The sequence below is a fragment of the Coregonus clupeaformis genome, unplaced genomic scaffold, assembly GCF_020615455.1.
Source record: "Coregonus clupeaformis isolate EN_2021a unplaced genomic scaffold, ASM2061545v1 scaf0013, whole genome shotgun sequence".
Taxonomy (NCBI): Eukaryota; Metazoa; Chordata; class Actinopteri; order Salmoniformes; family Salmonidae; genus Coregonus; species Coregonus clupeaformis.
In genome coordinates, this window is record NW_025533468.1 from 585,467 (window position 1) to 605,278 (window position 19,812).

The 19,812-nt window shown below is 47.1% G+C and overlaps 1 protein-coding gene across 2 annotated transcripts in view; it reads right to left on the reverse strand.

The window, feature by feature from the left end:
- The window catches only part of LOC121546266 (synapsin-3), a 139,137-nt gene that overhangs the window by 96,206 nt on the left and 23,119 nt on the right, over nucleotides 1-19,812 (reverse strand). For both annotated transcript variants that reach the window (XM_041857433.2, XM_041857434.2), the window contains exon 3: nucleotides 12,487-12,544. In XM_041857433.2, the coding sequence (XP_041713367.1) occupies nucleotides 12,487-12,544 (58 nt within the window). The remainder of the gene's footprint in view (nucleotides 1-12,486; nucleotides 12,545-19,812) is intronic.

A 19,812-nucleotide genomic window follows, 5' to 3' on the forward strand; every position in this document is an offset into this window, starting at 1 on the left:
AGATTTAGCTTCACTGAGGGCCAAAAAGCTAATGAACCCTAAAGAAAAGACAACATTCCTGCCCTACATTACTGTGAACATGCAGACCAGTCACTGAGGAGGCCAGTCTACTCAGGATGGAAGTGGAGGTGAGGGTTAGGGGTCAAAGGTCAAGAAGGATTGGTTTCAGTCCGTATACTGCAGTGTGGGATGTTACAGGCCAATGTTACAGAGTTAGAGTAGAGCTTATCTCAAGCCCTCCAAGTCCTAGCTAGGTGCTCCCATTAGAGGTTAGGAACCAAAAGCCCCAGAGACCAGCAAGATGTTGACCTCAGACTTCTAGTGGTAACATTTGTCAGACTTAACATCACTTTCAAGTATGTAGAGTGACACTAATGCAGGCACTTTAATGTGTAGTCCTGCAACTTTTCTACTATGAAAAATTCAAATTTGGCGGATCTGGTTAACTCCCAAACACAACATTACATTGGTGATATCATTTGTCATACGAGGAACATACATGGGCTCGTAGTGGGCCAAATTCAATAATTCACTCTTCCTATAGGCTACATAGTTAAACAATGAGACACTAATCTGAATAAACAAGGTACACTGAGGCATACAAAACATTATGAACTTTCCATGATATAGACTGACCAGGTGAAAGCTATGATCCCTTATTGATGTCACTTGTTAAATCCACTTCAATCAGTGTAAATGAAGGAAGACAGGTTAAAGAAGGATTTTAAAGCCTTGAGACAATTGAGACATGGATTTTGCAAGACAAAAATATTTATGTGCCTTTGAACGGGGTATGGTAGTAAGGGCCAGGCGAACCGGTTGGTGTCAAGAACTGCAACGCTGCTGGGTTTATCACGCTCAACAGTTTCCCGTGTGTATCAAGAATGGTCCACCACCCAAAGTACATCCAGCCAACTTTGGCGTCAACATGGGCCAGCATCCCTGTGGAACGCTTTCGACACCTTGTAGAGTCCATGCCCCGACGAATTGAGTCTGTTCTGAGGACAAAAGAGGGGGTGCAAGTCAATATTAGAAAGGTGTTCTTAATGTTTTGTACGCTCTGTGTATGTTCAGATTGTGGTGGAGTCACAAACACAGGATGGGACTGACATTGTTTAGCTGCTCTAGTGTTAATACGAACTTTGTCAAAGTAAAGCCACAGAACGTCGTTCGAACATCTGCTATAAAAATTGAAGAAAAATAGCCATCTGTGTAAGCTTTGTATTTGGCCGATGCATGTGGATGACTAAAACCCCCTGGAACATGGATGACTTAAAGTTCCCATCCAGGCATTGTGAGTTCAGCCTCTGACGTTATGATGGAGAAACATGAGCTTGTCCTCTAACCTGAGAAGCACTCTGAAACCTCACTGATATGTGGCAATCTCAAAAGGCCACAACCTGAAGAGACCATGACTTTCCTTAACTTCCAGTGTTTGTTGTTTGTGAAGCACCAGTGTTACTCTTCAGCTATCTATCGGTGTCTCTGCAGAGTGTATACTTTGTAGGAAAGGATGCAGGCCAAGGCCTCCATTTATTTGAATAGAAAACAGTGTCTTCTATACAGTTTGTTGCAACCAATATACTCCAGAATCCTAATCAAAATGCTCAATTGTGGCCAGCACAAACAAAAAGTATGGGGGAGTATGTCTTCCTCATTCGTTCATTTCCAGAACAATTGTTTTGTTTTTTATGTTTGTGTATGACGAAGACGATTAGTGATTAAGGCAGTAGCCTAACCTAGCCTGTTAATGTTAGCTAGCTACTACTAGTGGATATCATTGTAGCTAAAAGTAAGCTATAGAGATTTGAAACAATTTGCTACCATGTCTAAGAGACAAAAACTTTCAGGAAGCGAATATTTTAAAAAATGAATGAGAAAAGAGGCACAGTCTCTAAACCAAAGACAATCGCTGCTGAAATGTATCAGCGTGCAGCAATGTCCATCAGCCGGTGTGGAGAATGACAAGCCTCCGAGGACAGGCCATTCATTCGCCGAGAACAACGAGCCCCCGTTCGCTGATTCTAGCAGCGAAGAGGGCAAACCGGAGAAGTCCGAGCCATGCACTTCCACTGATGATGACAGCTCTCTGGCTGGACAAGAACAGGTGGTTGCGCCAGGCCTAGCCACACCTCCAATCAATGCTGGTGAAGACCCTACTATCTTGGACCCGGACTCAGATTCGTCGCTCCCCGTCCCCGATGACAGTGGTGGTGCTGCTGCTAAATCCAACTCCCAGACAAAAAACATAAAAGATCCCGGTGAGTGGGCAAAATATATGAATTGATCTTTACGGGATATGTTAGTGCAGGCTGGGCCACATCAGGATAAAGAGGGGAATTTCCCAAGAGATGAGGGGCAACGAAAGTTTTCGGTGGCCCACTACAATAGGAGGATGGCGAACAGGGAGAGAGTGGAGACACCATGGCTTGTCTATTCCGAGCAAAACGATGCAGCCTTCTGTTTTTTTGCAAACTTTTTTCACACGAGTGCAAATCTGCGCTGGTCAGGGATAGAACCAGGGACTGGAAGAATCTGTGCCACCTCCTCAGCTCGCATGAGAAGTTACATGACCACCTAGATAGTTTCCAATGGTGGAAGGAGCTGGAGATCAGGCTGGTGTCCAAGCAAACTATCGATGCCCAAGTCCAACGGGCTATTGACAGAGAGACTCTCCACTGGCAGGAGGTGCTGCAGAGGCTCATAGCCCTGATACGTGTAATTGCCACCCAGAACATTGCGTTACGTGGGACCACCGATAGGCTGAACAAGCCAAATAATGGGAACTTTCTGAAGTTTGTGGAAATGCTGGGTATCTTTGATGGAATCATGAAGGAGCATGTAAGGAGAGTACAGTCCAAAGAACGAAATCATTGACATGCTGGCACAAGAGATCCAGCGGACAGTGTGCAGTGATCTAAAAGCAGCCAAATATTTTTCTATAATTTTGGACTGCACACCAGACAAGAACAAAACAGAGCAGATGACCATGGTTGTGCGTTTTGTTTCAACCGAGGATGATGGGTCAGTGCGCACGAGAGAGCACTTCCTGGAGTTTAGTGAACTGCTTGACGCAATGGGGGCGGGCATGACCGAATTGCTCACCTCAAAACTACAGAAACATGGCATCGCCATCATGGACATGAGAGGGCAGGGGTATGACAATGGGGCGAATATTCGGAGTAGGCACAGCAGAGTTCAAAAGAGAGTGCAGGATATCAATCCGAGGGCCTTTTTTGTGCCATGCAGAGCGCACTCGCTGAACCTGGTTCTCTCTGATGCAGCATCGTGTTGCTTGGAGGTGGCTGAGTTTTTTAACACCATCCAAGAGATTTATACATTTATACAAGGTTGGAGGCAAACAGCATTGCCACCAAGATGAACAACTTTGGCTTCATGTGCGCAGTGGTCGTTTGGCATGACATCTTGTTCGAAGTGAACATCACCAGTAAGAGTTTGCAGGCAGTGAGTTTTAACATTTCACTAGCAGTGGCTCAACTGAACTCAACCAGGGTATTCCTCCAAGACTACCGCTCCTATGATGCAGCTTTCGCTGGCGCTTTAGCAAGCGCAAAAGAGTTGGCAGAGGAGATGGGTATTGAGCCCTGTTTCCCAGTGCAGCCCACGGTCCGTCCCAGGAAGAAGAGGAGTCTGTTTGGCTATGAGGGAGAGGATGAGACTGTGACTGACCCTCAGTAAAAATTCAAAGTACATTTCTTTCATCAAATTCTTGATTCTGCTATCCAGTCCGTCAACGAGCGCTTTACGCAGCTCGAAGAGCACAGCAGTATTTTCAGCAGCCTGTACAACATCCCCACCATCAAGGATATGGACACCACAGCACTTACCAGGGACTGCGCAACACTGGCGAGGGCCCTTACGTACGGGGATTTCCAGGGACATCGACGCAAAATATCTGTGTAATGAGCTCAAAGTCTTGAGCAGGAGACTGGACAGTGAGACAAAACCACTCGACGCACTGAAATACATATCCAGACACCAAATGGCCTCCTTGTATCCCAATGCCTTTGTTGCCCTGAGAGTTCTTCTCACGCTCCCGGTGACAGTGGCAAGTGGAGAGCGCACATTCTCCAAGCTCAAACTCATCAAAAACTACCTGCGCTCTACTATGAGTCAAGAGAGACTCAATGGACTCGCCACCATATCAATTGAACACGAGTTGTCTTACAAAATCAACCTTCAACAAGCAGTGCATGCTTTTGCTGCCAGGAAGGCCAGGTGAATCAACTTGTCTTTGAATAAAAGGTAAGCGTTGATCATACACTCGCATTAATTTGTAAGATTACTCAATTATCTATCACCTGTTTACCTTGTATTTTTTTTATTTAAATAGACTAGATCCTAATCTCGCTCTCTCACTTTCTCTCTTTCTCTCTCTCTCTCTCTCCCCTCTCTCTGTCTCTCTCAGATGATTTGATTTCAGGACCATGGACAGCTACCGAGATAAAACATCGCTGACTGCAGAGGAAAGAGGCCACTCTAGGCGGAGACTAAACAAATAAATGCTGAAACTGATGTTGGACAATCAAACTCGCTATGTAAATAAACAAAATTCGTTAAGGCTGGGTCATTGACACAAAGCTTATTTTACACTGCTCCAGCGAAACGAGGCCCGCCATGCATTTATGAAAGCACTTGTTTCTAAAGCTCAAATGATCTCACTCTTTTTTACAGTTCTACAGGAATATTAAAATATATGTTAAATATGTTATATAATAGTCTTATTTTTATTGTAATTCTAACAATTATGGGATCATGCCATGTGGGATAACAGGTGGCATATTATTAATAAGAAACTCGGTTTCCTACTATGGGTAGTTGGCTGCAAAGTGATAGCAACATTGTAACTCTCCGATGCAGGGGTTAAAGTAAAATTCCCTTCTGCCTGGTAAGGGACCTCCTATACAGTATGTGCACGCGTGCACCAACATTTTTTATGGGCATAATCATAGAATTACATATATAATTGGAGCCTATTTCTTCCTATTCCAAAAAATAAGTGGTAAGCCTACCTGTTTGACAGACACAATTACGCTATCCATAGATGTCGGTATAGCCAAATACTCCAATACTGTCGCATGCACTCCTTAAATACCTCCGTGTCTGGGAAGGGCTTGGTGTGTTTGGGCTCTATTTGAGTGAGGGTATCACATACCCTTTGTTAAAGAAAAGGGCAAAAAGGATATCTATTGTTTTCTTTATATTTTGAAATAAATGCATAAAACGTATCCAAATTATATCAAGTGTTCTATAAGGATGCTTAACTCTGTGATGCCTTATGGTAGAAACATGCTCTAAAATGCCCGTGAAAGACGTGACTCCGATGCATGTGGGGATATATTGATTCCTCTCTATGACATTCTGAAGCTGAGCTGCAGCCTATAATATTCGAGGAGATTTAAAAAATGGACTTTGCTATTCTGTCCCTATTAATTGAGCCTTTCTCTTTCTGAAAAGAGAAGATGTTTGTTTAAACCCAGGCAGCTTTTAGGGAAGCACTTCTGTTGTTGGGTTATACAACGGACGAGTAGCCAGCAGTTGAAGCTTACATTTTTCTGCGTCGGTAGAGCCTCTGTCTGGGTGGAAAGGTAACTTTTGAAAGTGCCATGCTTAGATTCATAAGGATGTCTAACAAGACACTGGTTTCACATAGAGAAATATGGGGGGTGCAGATTTTTGTCTCACCTAGGGCGGCAGAACGTCCACGGCCGGCCCTGGTTGCACTCACAGTGGAGAAGACGAGAGCAGGGGGCGAGTAAATGCCCTAATCTCATTTACGGGACAGCGAGGCGCCACTCACTCTCAATGAGTCTCAAAGACACAACACACTGGAACTTGGCTCCCTTCCTCTCCTCAGCTCCTCTCCATTGATACCCGCCTCTCAACAAAACATCTGTGTGCTCGGCACAATGCTTTGCCGTCACCAAGAAACTCTTAAAGACGTAACAGACACACACAGAGGCGCACACACTCTCACTCACACACACACACACAAATGCACAGAGAAACACACACACACACCACACATTCCAGTATACAGATCTGCAACTCATCCCCCTGTCAAATTGCAATCTTTCAGCAGGGGCCTACGTTGACATTTGCTGTGACCAGATAAAACCAGAAGAGTGGGCTAGTTTCTGGCAACAACCAAAAACTCTCCACAACTCCTGCTATTGGCTGGTTGGCTCGCTCGGTGAGGCCCCCTATCATTGGACAGTTATGGATGAGCCGTTTGTGTGACTGGGGCGAGTGCCCTGGACGCAGGGCCCGTTTGACAGTGCCATGGTTACCATCAGGGTAATAGATTCAGATTTGTGTTAGAGCAGCTCGCACCCTGGGAAAGGAAAACAGGACAGGATACATGAGAACTGCCTTCTCTCCCCTTTAACTGCCCCCAGCACACGATTCTCCTTTCCTCTATAAACGCCACTGCTATCGCCTTGATGTCATTTAACGGTGGATCTCTGTGTTGCCAGACCAGTTGCAGTATTTCTAAATGTGCCAGGAGGCTGCAGTACAGTCTTTGATGCTGGTATCCAACATACCAAGCAGTCTGGCTGGAGAGACATCTTTCTGAGTGCCTAAATGATACTCACACCAAATAATGACAACAGTTGTCTTCCACAACCTCTTAATATTCAAGGAACAGGATCTGAAGTACCAACTGTCCGAAATGTATTGTTTTTAAAACCCTACCCTGGCCTCAAGAAGAGTGTTCCATGATTTAACTGATTAAAGTCTCTCTCTGGGCTCTGTAGTGTTCCATCCTTGTAGCTGTCTTGGCCAAATCTTGACTTGAGATAGAGTGCACATGCATAACTCAAACTTGTGCACAAATTTGTGTATGAGAGTGTTTTTAAAGTCTGTATTAGGCCCTCTGAACAGCCGGCGGAGAGTATAAATGAGCATGCTGAAAGCACTCTTCCCTACTGTACCACACACACAAACACACACAGACACACAGACAGGGCCCCAGGACAAGTGGACAGCACAGTAAACACAGCAATAGACTCCAAATATGGTCCCCCCTCCCCCTCTCCCTCCTTCCCCTCTCTCCTCCCCTTCTGGCCCTCGCTAGGATCACACAACACAAAGCTCATCTGAAATCTTTGGGAGTATTTTTAGAATTCTGATAATGGGTGTCAGAGGTTCAGGTGCACAAGGTGCCTTTCGTTATGGTCAGGTAACAAACTTGTAAACGAGAACTTTGGTGGTCTGGAGTAAAACCACATGCAAATTTAAAGCATTATCCATAATGTGATAAGTGACTTTACTCCAACTATGCCGGCTTCTGCTGGCGAAAAGCATGTGATCGATATTGACATCTGCAACAGTTATAGAACAATTCAATCCTGTATGAGGTGTCATGCTCTTAGGACACAGGGTACTGATAAACAATGACAAGAGCTCAACTCCTAGAACTGTGGCAAACCCTCTTTCACAGAAAGGATTCTCTGCTGACCTCTTCATGTGTGAGACGCATTTAGCCTAAACCTCCTGCTCCTCCCCCTCAATCATTAAATGGCCCATTATATCTCCTGTAAAAGAAACAGTCACCCTGACCAGATCCCTCTCGATATATACAAAAGCAACAGTCTGAGTGGGAAACCTAAAATAGCTCCTGGTGATAAACGTAGGTGTGGGGTAGACTCTTATCTTGTGGTTTCCTTTGTGTCCAAACATAGCCGTTTTTTCTACAGCAGAAATGACTGTTTACTTGGACTAGATACACTTAACCTCATTTATCTGAACAAACAAATGTGTGCTGCATTGTAAGGCAGTGGAGTCTGAGAAGAGCAACAACCTTTCCATAACAGCAACCTTATTGTCGTCTATATAGGGCAGAGCTGCACTTGCTCCAGTTGGTCAAGAAAGGGCAACAGGAGTCTTTGTACAGTTTACCAGTGCTGAACCCTTGCAAAAAATGTCCAACTGAACATCAATCTTGTAACAACGTCAACACAGATGCCCTGAACCTCTGGGAGTGGAGACGTGAGGCGATTACTAAGGGTACGGATTACACATACCCAATTGGCTGTGAATTTCCATTACTGCAGAGGAGAGGAGCGTGGAACAGTGGAAGGACAAGGTGGAGGGGAGCAGAGCAGAGCAGGCATTCTGTCCTCACTGAGGTCATAGGCCTGGTGAGCAGATGTTGCCCCTGCTGACCCGTCTAGAACTAGTTGGACGGTGGATGGGAACCCAGAGAAACTGGCCTTTATACATTTGCAATCACGATTGAACCTCCTGGACGTTCTAATCACGTAATTTGTCCAATTGCGCGAAATTGAGTACTTTTTTTCCTCTACTCATAAACAAGGGTTGTCGAGTACCAACACATACCCAGTGGATGGCTATTATTCCATTTGAATCATGTCTGTGACGTTAGTATCGCATTGATGCAGATGAGGCGAGCAAGCAGCCTTGGAAAAAAAACATTACTCACATGGGAAAGAAACTAGATGTCATGACCGAGACCCACCACTTGGCACTGCTTAACCGCCGAGCAGAGAAGGGCAGCACACATCCAAGAGACTTCAAAAGAGACACAAAAGGCATTGTGGGAGATAGTGAAAAAACCCATAAGCCCCGTGTATGCCCCTTTAGAGCACATCAACAATCTGAACACACACAGGATCTCCTGGCACAGGTGTGTAGAGATAAGAGTGGGCACAGTCAATGGCGCTGGTTATCTTGGAGCACTTATTGAGAGATTGATAAGACTCCCAGAGGGTAAGTCAATGAGGATCTGGGCAGCAGCTCAAGGCCAAGCCAAGGTTGATCTGTGCCAAAGGAAAACCCTGGGAACGAGTTCAGTTGGACGTGCCTGGCATGAGGCAGGATACCTGTGGTACCTAGGGCAACATCTGGCCTCAAGAAGGTCTAGAAAATCAGGCACAGCGTCTTCTTTTACTTGTTGAACTTGAACTTGCAGCTTGAAAAACTATGACAGTGATGGGATTTCTTCACACTCTTTTCATGTATCGTATACACCTACTTGCAGATGTGCACCACACAACAGAACGTTCAAACTTTGCTGAAGCCGTCACTGGACAAGCATGAAGAAGCTAACTTCACGCTAGATGATAAAGCTCATTCTTATGGAACTCGTGAAATGTATGGAGCACAATGAATCAATTGATGAATGTTAGGTGGGACCTAACTTTCAATTGATGCACTGCTCTCCGTTCTATTCATGCAAACCCAGTGAAATATGAGCGTGAGTAGTATATTAAAGGACGCATGACGTTCCCTCTGAAACTATACTATTCAGGCACAAGGTGACACTGACATAGAGCTTAGCTATAAGTTTAATATAAAAAAGGCTCAGAGATCTGTTTGTAATCTGCACAGTGCAATGGAGTGTGTTGAAGAACTTTTGTACTCTGTGTTTAAGTCTTAAGGGTTTTATACATGTCGAGGCGTCGGGAAAGTAAACCTTCAAAGCAGGGCCTCGTCCGTGTGGAGGAGGGATTTATGACAGCATGCTCACAACTGAAAAATGTGGGGGAGAGGGGTATATCAAGAGATACACTACATATACAAAAGTATGTGCACACCCCTTCAAATGTGTGGATTCGGCTATTTCAGCCACACCTGTTGCTGACAGGTATAAAATCGAGCACACAGCCATGTAATCTCCATAAACAAACATTGGCAGCAGAATGGCCTTACTGAAGAGCTCAGTGACTTTCAACGTGGCACCGTCATAGGATGCCAACTTTCCAACAAGTCAGTTCGTCAAATTTCTGCCCTGCTAGAGCTGCCCCAGTCAACTGTAAGTGCTGTTATTGTGAAGTGCAAGCAACAACGGATCAGCCGCAAAGTGGTAGGCCACACAAGCTCACAGAACGGGACCACTGAGTGCTGAAGTGCGTAAAAATCGTATGTCTTCGGTTGCAAAACTCACTACCGAGTTCCAAACAGCCTCTGGAAGCAACGTCAGCACAAGAACTGTTCGTCGGGAGCTTAATGAAATGGGTTTCCATGGCCGAGCAGCCGCACACAAGCCTAAGATCACCATGCGCAATGCCAAGGGTTGGCTGGAGTGGTGTAAAGCTTGCCGCTATTGGACTCTGGAGTAGTGGAAATGCGTTCTCTGGAGTGATGAATCACGCTTCACCATCTGGCAGTCCGACGGACGAATCTGGGTTTGGCGGATGCCAGGAGAACGCTATCTGCCCCAATGCATAGTGCCAACTGTAAAGTTCAGTGGAGGAAGAATAATGGTCTGGGGCTGTTTTTCATGGTTCGGCTTGGCCCCTTAGTTCCAGTGAAGGGAAATCTTAACGTTACAGCATACAATGACATTCTAGACGATTCTGTGCTTCCAACTTTGTGGCAACAGTTTGGGGAAGGTCCTTTCCTGTTTCAGTATGACAATGCCCTTGTGCACAAAGAGAGGTCCATACAGAAATGGTTTGTCAAGATCGGTGTGGAAGAACTTGACTGGCCTGCACAGAGCCCTGACCTCAACCCCATCGAACACCTTTGGGATGAATTGGAACGTCGACTGCGAGCCAGGCCTAATTGCCCAAAATCAGTGCCCGACCTCACTAATGCTCGTGGCTGAATGGAAGCAAGTCCCCGCAGCAATGTTCCAACATCTAGTGGAAAGCCTTCCCAGAAGAGTGGAGGCTGTTATAGCAGCAAAGGGTAGACCAACTCCATATTAATGGCAATGAGTTTGGAATGACATGTTCGACTAGCAGGTGTCCACATACTTTTGGTCATGTAGTGTACCAGACCTCAATAGGCCTCTCTTTCTCTCTCTCATTTGCTCTGCCTTTCTGGCTGTCTCTCCCTCTTTCCCTCCCTCTCTTTCTCTCCCTCTCCCAGCTATCAGAAGCTGCTATGGGTGGCCTGTGCACTGCCTGTGCCTCAGACTGGCACCTTATATGGCAGCAGCTGGGCGAAGAGCAGGAGAGAGCTAGCTAGGTTGGCTTTTGGGCACGTGGGCACCAGTTGAGTTCAGAGTAGGGTGAGGGACGACAGCAAGCTGAGGAGGTGGGAAAGAGAGGGAGAGAGCAAGGGGGCTCTGTTTTTTTAGTCGTTTTCAAAAAATGGGTCATCATCCCATTGCGTTGATCTGACTTTTCACACAGGGATTGGGTTTCCTTCCTCCTTGAGCTTTATGTTAGATGTACTAACACCCGGCGAGGGGTCCGGCTGGGCTGTGTGGGGTGGGAAGGCTGGCGGCGGAGGGCAATTAGCATCTGACTCGTTACCCTGCGAGGAGCAGAGGAGGACTTCTGGGAAACAGCGGAGGGTCTGGCAAAAAGAAAAAGGGTTGTTGGGGCTAGGGGGGTTTGGGGAGTTTGGGGGGGCTTGAGGGTGCGACCCCCATAGCGGTCCCTTCACTCTTGATTTAAGGGAACTAATTAAGAGCCGCCACATGTTTTTATTTGGGTTCGCTCTCAGCAACGCCGAGAACTACTACAAGAACGCAGAGCTTCATATTTCTTAAAGAATTCAGGATTTTAACTAAACTCCAAGCCCCACCAGCCCAGCGCCAGTCTCAACATTACTGAGAATGAGATGTGACCACAACAGTAGAGAGTAGAGAGTTGAACAAACTGACAGCCTATAAAGTCCCTGGTCTGGTCTTTTGTGGTTCTCCAAATAAATCCCACCACTTCATTTCAAAGACAACGACTCCGGTCTGCCCAATTGCTTGCAGATGTATGGCCAAGCTTTTAGGAGGGAAATCAGATGTTATCTACCCACCGAAAATACTGTATGTCTAGACGGTTGCGTATCTTTGCATATACATTGGCACTGACGGCATCTTTTCATATAAAAAATTCATAAATGCCCATTAAGACTGCCGTGTTGTGCTACAGGGTTACGAACTGGTTACTTCAGGGCAAAGTTGGTCTGACAAAACATTTGTAAAAGACCTACCTGATGGGAGAGTCAGAGAGACCATTAGGATGTGTTAACACAATGCAGAATTAATCAAACTACTGTCATTGCTAGCTTCTGATTAAAATAAAAAGCATAGACTCAGAGCTGTAAGGGACTGCTTCTGACACGAGTCCAGAAAATATTTAAATCCTCCCTGCATGTAATCCAATGCTGAGAAGACGAGTACATACAAATAAGTACATTCCATCAGGAAACCTAGCACATACTGTACACACATACAGCATGCTAACATGATAACAGGCTAACAGGGGCATGGGAGTAAAATGGCCTCGTACTTAGTGTCCAATATGCATGTAATACCTGCTGCTACCCAGCTGTTAAAGCTCTCACATGCTATCCTAATGGTGCTTGAATAAAACAGCTTGGATTCCTAGTGGTTGATGCGGTAAAAAATTGTGAAAGATGTGGGTCAAGTCACCCAGGAGTGGCATCAGCTGAGCTATAAAAAAAAAATCCCTCATCTGAGCCATCCCCAGCCACATGGAGAAGTCATCAGTCCCTCCAGCTCTAACAGAGGACGAATAGAACACCACCAACCTGCTCCACCCGGATGTCGTACTCCCCGTTCAACTTCTTCCCTCGGAAATACTTGGCCCTGTGAGAAAAGAAATGGGAAAGAGACTAATGAGGCAAGATGAAATGCGATCAACTTTCAGAGATTATAAACTTTTTCACACAGTAGATTGTCTACAGGCTTGAAATGACCTGTGTCGAGACGACTAGAAAAGAGGTTCTCCAGTATCACCTGAATTTTGTATAATTATAAAAAGGTATCTGTTGTAGTAGCCACCTGTGTATACCAGTACACTTCTGTTTTTTCACCAACAGAGAGAAGTACAGTATGTAGTCATAACAACAGTATGCAGTCAAAACAACCTCAAAATAATCTGTTTATTTGATTGAGGAAGGCTGAAACATCAAGTTTTCCAAAATAGCTTGAGACCATTGACAAATATTATTTGTTTCCATGATTACAGCATTATGTGGTCCTTCTGTAGTACAAAAAAACCAGCTGAGCATCATAATCAGTCATAACATCATATCCCCCACTTATTAGGCTGTTAGGCACCTCATCAAGAAACAGGAACAAACACAAACGCACGAGGCAGAAACCGATGGTGATGGTGTCGCTTTAAAAAGCGAGGGAGTGTATATTTAGAGAAGAGGAAAGGGGTGGACATTGCCATAAATCTGGACATTTCAGATATACTACCTCTCGTGCACACTCTTGGGCAATAAGAGCTCTACGTTTATAGCCTGTGAGTCTGTGTCTTTGCCAACACTCTGTGGGTCCAGCCGGTGAACTCTCACCCCTAGCAGGCGTGGGCCGGTTATCAATCTGTCAAGGGCTACATGATAGCTGCTGGTGTGTGTGTGTGTGTGTGTGTGTGTGTGTGTCTGTGCTCTACATGCTGGAGGCTCCTGATCAGTAGGGCACAGGCTGTTAGGGATTTAGAGTAACTGCCTCTAAACTCAACTCACTATCTCTTCTCTTTTCGGTTTGCACATTTTCTGTTATCACACATTTTTGTCTTGTTGTCTTTTCTGTGACAGAAGAAAGTCATCCAAGCTTCTCACATTCTTTCCTATGTCTCTTCTTGCAATTGCACATTTCTACTATCACTCCTTGCAGGGCCGCCGCCAGAACAAATTAGTTGGAAGGACATTTCATTTCCATAGGGTGGCAAAAAAAATCATGGGACCACCTATGTGTGCACACGCTGCAATTTTTTAAAATATATATATATATATATACACACACAGTGGGGAGAACAAGTATTTGATACACTGCCGATTTTGCAGGTTTTCCTACTTACAAAGCATGTAAAGGTCTGTAATTTTTATCATAGGTACACTTCAACTGTGAGAGACGGAATCTAAAACAAAAATCCAGAAAATCACATTGTATGATATTTAAGTAATTAATTAGCATTTTATTGCATGACATTAGTATTTGATACATCAAAAAAGCAGAACTTAATATTTGGTACAGAAACCTTTGTTTGCAATTACAGAGATCATACATTTCCTGTAGGTCTTGACCAGGTTTGCACACACTGCAGCAGGGATTTTGGCCCACTCCTCCATACAAACCTTCTCCAGATCCTTCAGGTTTCGGGGCTGTCGCTGGGCAATACGGACTTTCAGCTCCCTCCAAAGATTTTCTATTGGGTTCAGGTCTGGAGACTGGCTAGGCCACTCCAGGATCTTGAGATGCTTCTTACGGAGCCACTCCTTAGTTGCCCTGGCTGTGTGTTTCGGGTCGTTGTCATGCTGGAAGACCCAGCCACGACCCATCTTCAATGCTCTTACTGAGGGAAGGAGGTTGTTGGCCAAGATCTCGCGATACATGGCCCCATCCATCCTCCCCTCAATACGGTGCAGTTGTCCTGTCCCCTTAGCAGAAAAGCATCCCCAAAGAATGATGTTTCCACCTCCATGCTTCACGGTTGGGATGGTGTTCTTGGGGTTGTACTCATCCTTCTTCTTCCTCCAAACACGGCAAGTGGAGTTTAGACCAAAAAGCTCTATTATTGTCTCATCAGACCACATGACCTTCTCCCATTCCTCCTCTGGATCATCCAGATGGTCATTGGCAAACTTCTGACGGGCCTGGACATGCGCTGGCTTGAGCAGGGGGACCTTGCGTGCGCTGCAGGATTTTAATCCATGACGGCGTAGTGTGTTACTAATGGTTTTCTTTGAGACTGTGGTCCCAGCTCTCTTCAGGTCATTGACCAGGTCCTGCCGTGTAATTCTGGGCTGATCCCTCACCTTCCTCATGATCATTGATGCCCCACGAGGTGAGATCTTGCATGGAGCCCCAGACCGAGGGTGATTGACCGTCATCTTGAACTTCTTCCATTTTCTAATAATTGCGCCAACAGTTGTTGCCTTCTCACCAAGCTGCTTGCCTATTGTCCTGTAGCCCATCCCAGCCTTGTGCAGGTCTACAATTTTATCCCTGATGTCCTTACACAGCTCTCTGGTCTTGGCCATTGTGGAGAGGTTGGAGTCTGTTTGATTGAGTGTGTGGACAGGTGTCTTTTATACAGGTAACGAGTTCAAACAGGTGCAGTTAATACAGGTAATGAGTGGAGAACAGGAGGGCTTCTTAAAGAAAAACTAACAGGTCTGTGAGAGCCGGAATTCTTACTGGTCGGTAGGTGATGAAATACTTATGTCATGCAATAAAATGCAAATTAATTACTTAAAAATCATACAATGTGATTTTCTGGATTTTTGTTTTAGATTCCGTCTCTCACAGTTGAAAGGTACCTATGATAAAAATTACAGACCTCTACATGCTTTGTAAGTAGGAAAACCTGCAAAATCGGCAGTGTATATATATATATATATATATATATATATATACATACACACAGTATCTCACAAAAGTGAGTACACCCCTCACATTTTTGTAAATATTTGAGTATATCTTTTCATGTGACAACACTGAAGAAATGACACTTTGCTACAATGTAAAGTAGTGAGTGTACAGCTTGTATAACCGTGTAAATTTGCTGTCCCCTCAAAATAACACAACACACAGCCATTAATGTCTAAACTGCTGGCAACAAAAGTGAGTACACCCGTAAGTGAAAATGTCCAAATTGGGCCCAAAGTGTCAATATTTTGTGTGGCCACCATCATTTTCCAGCACTGCCTTAACCCTCTTTGGCATGGAGTTCACCAGAGCTTCACAGGTTGCCACTGGAGTCCTCTTCCACTCCTCCATGACAACATCACAGAGCTGGTGGATGTTAGAGACCTTGCACTCCTCCACCTTCCGTTTGAGGATGCCCCTGTCACGGAATCAGCCAAGGCTGCCCCTCCTCCTTGCTCGGGCAGGATTCGGCGTTCGTCGTCCCCGGAGTACTAGCTGCCACCGATCTATGTTTCGGTGTTTGTCTAGTTTGTCCTGATTGTTTTCACCTGTTTCCCATTATGTTATATTGTATTCCCTTTATAACCCACTGTCTCTCATTGGTTATTGTGTGTGATTGTTTTTCCGTGAGGTCGGCAGTGTTCGGGTGTATGCGTATTTTGTTTCCTCCCTGTTTGGAGGTTTTGTTTGTATTTTGATTACTGTGCTAGTAAAGTTTGTCTGCCAGTAGCTCGGTGTCCTGTGCTTGACTTCACTCACCGCATACACGTCGCCCTGACAGAATCACACACCATTCATGGAGTCAGCAGGAGTGGCGGTGCCAGCTGGATCAATGGAGGAACGCGTCGAACACCAAGCGGCCATGATCCAGGCTCTCGGCACCGCCATGGAACGGGTGGTGAGCACTATTGAGCGATGGGAAAGAGGGGGTCTGCCTACGCCTCCTCCAACGATACCACCACCATCGGCGATGCCCATCGCTTCACCTCCGGGGTCCAGTGGGATTCGGCTCTCGCTCCCGAGGGCTTATGATGGCACAGCAGCCGGGTGTCAGGGTTTCCTGCTCCAGGTTGAACTCTACCTAGCAACCATCCACCCGGTGCCCTCGGGATACAAGAGCGTGTCCGCCCTCATCTCCTGTCTGTCCGGCAAGGCACTGGAGTGGGCCAATGCCGAGTGGGGGGGAATAGACGCCACTACTGTCAACTATGCGGAGTTCACCCACCACTTCAGGGCAGTATTCGATCATCCACCAGAGAGTAAAGTGGCGGGTGAGCATCTATTCCACCTTAGACAGGGGAGGAGGAGCGCACAGGAGTTCGCGCTGGACTTCCGGACGCTGGCTGCCAACGCGGGATGGAATGAGAGGGCCCTCATTGACCACTACAGATGTAGCCTGAGGGAGGACGTACGTCGAGAATTGGCCTGCAGGGACACCAACCTCAGCTTCGACCAACTGGTGGACATGTCAATTCGCCTGGATACCCTGTTGGCTACCCGCGGACGTCCGGATTCAGGGCCGTCCATTCCATCCCCCAGCACTTCTGAGCTGACCCCTATGGAGCTCGGAGGTGCTGGTGCTAGGGAGACCAGGAGAGAGACCAGGAGGGAGGCCGTCCCCTGCACCAACTGTGGCCGCAGAGGACACCCTGCTGGTCGGTGCTGGGGAGGGTCTCCTAGGAATCGAGGCGGTAGGCAGCGCACTGATGAGTCATTCCAGGTGAGTAGGCACCCAACTCACCCAGAGCTCTCTGTTGCGCATATGTGTATTAAAGTTGTGTTTCCCGAGGTTTCTCCTCACTCCCAGCATAAGGCGCTAGTAGATTCAGGCGCAGCTGGGAATTTTATCGATCGCCAATAAGTTAGGGATTCCTATTGTACCTGTTGATGTGCCCTTCCCCATCCATGCCCTAGATAGCCGCCCTTTTGGGTCAGGATTGATTAGGGAAGTCACAGCGCCGCTCAGGATGAAAACGCAGGAGGGCCATGAGGAGATACTACGTTTGTATTTGATTGATTCTCCTGCGTTTCCCGTGGTGTTGGGGATTCCCTGGTTAACATCTCATGACCCCAACATTTCATGGCAACAGAGGGCTCTCAAGGGATGGTCTGATCAGTGTTTCGGGTGGTGTGTAGGTGTTTCCGTAGGGGCAACGACGGTGGAAAGCCCGAACCAAGTTCCCACCATGCACATTCCACCTGAGTATGCCGATTTGGCACTCGCCTTCTGGCGACTCAATTACCACCTCATCGACAGGGGGATTGTGCGATAGACCTCCAAGTAGGCGCTGCGCTTCCGCGTAGTCATGTGTATCCTCTGTCTCAGGAGGAGACGGCGGCTATGGAGACATACGTCACTGAATCTCTGAGACAGGGATACATACGGCCGTCCACTACCCCTGCGTCCTCGAGTTTCTTTTTTGTGAAGAAGAAGGATGGGGGTTTACGCCCGTGTATTAATTACCGTGGTCTCAATCAGATCACAATCAAATACAGCTATCCTCTCACTCTGATTGCTAGTATGACGGAGTCATTACACGGGGTGCGATTCTTCACAAAATTGATCTCAGGAGCGCGTACAACCTGGTGCGCATTAGGGAGGGAGATGAGTGGAAGACAGCATTCAGTACCACCTCGGGGTCACTATGAGTACCTCGTCATGCCATACGGTTGAATGAATGCTCCTTCAGTCTTCCAATCATTTGTAGACGAGATTTTCCGGGACTTGCATGGACAGGGTGTAGTGGTGTATATTGATGACATTCTAATATGCTCCGCTACACGAGCCGAGCATGTGTCCCTGGTGCGTCGAGTGCTTGGTAGACTGTTAGAGCATGACCTGTATGCGAAGGCGGAGAAATGTCTGTTCTTCCAGGAGTCCATCTCCTTCCTGGGACATCGGTTGTCCGCGTCAGGGGTGGAGATGGAGATTGACCGCGTTTCTGCCGTGCGTAATTGGCAGACTCCCACCACGGTGAAGGAAGTGCAGCGGTTCTTGGGTTTTTGCCAATTACTACCGGAGGTTTATCCGGGGCTTTTGACAGGTAGCAGCTCCCATTACCTCCCTGCTAAAGGGGAGTCCGGTGCGTCTGCAGTGGTCAGCTGAGGCGGACAGGGCGTTTAGACATCTGAAGGACCTGTTTACCTCGGCTCCGGTGCTGGCACATCCGGATCCCTCATTGGCGTTCCAATTTGAGGTGGATGCATCCGAGGCTGGGATCGGCGCTTTGCTGTCTCAGCGCTCGGGTACGCCACCAAAACTCCGCCCCTGTGCTTTCTATTCTAAGAAGCTCAGTTCGGCGGAGCGCAATTATGACGTGGGGGACAGGGAGCTGTTAGCTGTGGTTCAAGCCTTGAAGGTGTGGAGGCATTGGCTTGAGGGGGCTAAACACCCTTTTCTCATTCTGACTGACCATCGTAACCTGGAGTACATCCGGGCAGCGAGGAGGCTGAACCCTTGCCAGGCAAGGTGGTCTATGTTTCTCTCCCGATTTGTATTTAAGCTCACCTATAGACCAGGGTCACAGAACGCTAAGGCAGACGCCCTGTCCCGACTATATGACACAGAGGAGAGGTCCATTGTGCCCACGCCCATACTCCCGGAGTCTTGTCTGGTGGCACCGGTGGTGTGGGAGGTTGATGTGGACATCGAGCGGGTGTTACGTACCGATCCTACTCCCCCACAGTGTCCAGAGGGTCGGAGGTACGTGCCGCTCGAGGTTCGCGATCGATTGATATATTGGGCTCACATGTCACCCTCCTCTGGTCATCCTGGTATTGGTCGGACAGTGCACTGCCTTAGTGGGAAGTACTGGTGGCCCACTTTAGCTAAGGACGTGAGGGTTTATGTTTCCTCCTGCTCGGTGTGCGCCCAGTGTAAGGCGCCTAGACACCTGCCCAGAGGGAAGTTACAACCCCTACCCGTTCCACAACGGCCGTGGTCTCACCTATCTGTGGATTTTGTCACAGACCTTCCCCCCTCCCAGGGGAACACGACGATCTTGGTCTCCCTACTGCCCTACAAACTGCTGACGCCCTGTTCACACACGTTTTCCGGCACTACGGGGTGCCTGAGGATATAATGTCTGATCGGGGTCCCCAGTTCACCTCTAGAGTCTGGAGGGCGTTTATGGAACGTCTGGGGGTCTCGATTAGCCTTACCTCAGGTTTTCACCCCAAGAGTAACGGGCAGGTGGAGAGAGTGAACCAGGATGTGGGTAGGTTTCTGAGGTCCTATTGCCAGGACCGGCAGGAGGAGTGGTCAGGATATATTCCCTGGGCAGAGATAGCCCAAAACTCACTCCGCCACTCCTCCACTAACCTTACGCCTTTCCAGTGTGTGCTAGGTTATCAGCCGGTCCTGGCACCTTGGCATCAGAGCCAGATCGAAGCCCCTGCGGTGGACGAGTGGTTTCGGCGCTCGGAAGAAACCTGGAACGCTGCGCATGTCCATCTGCAGCGGGATATCAGGCAGC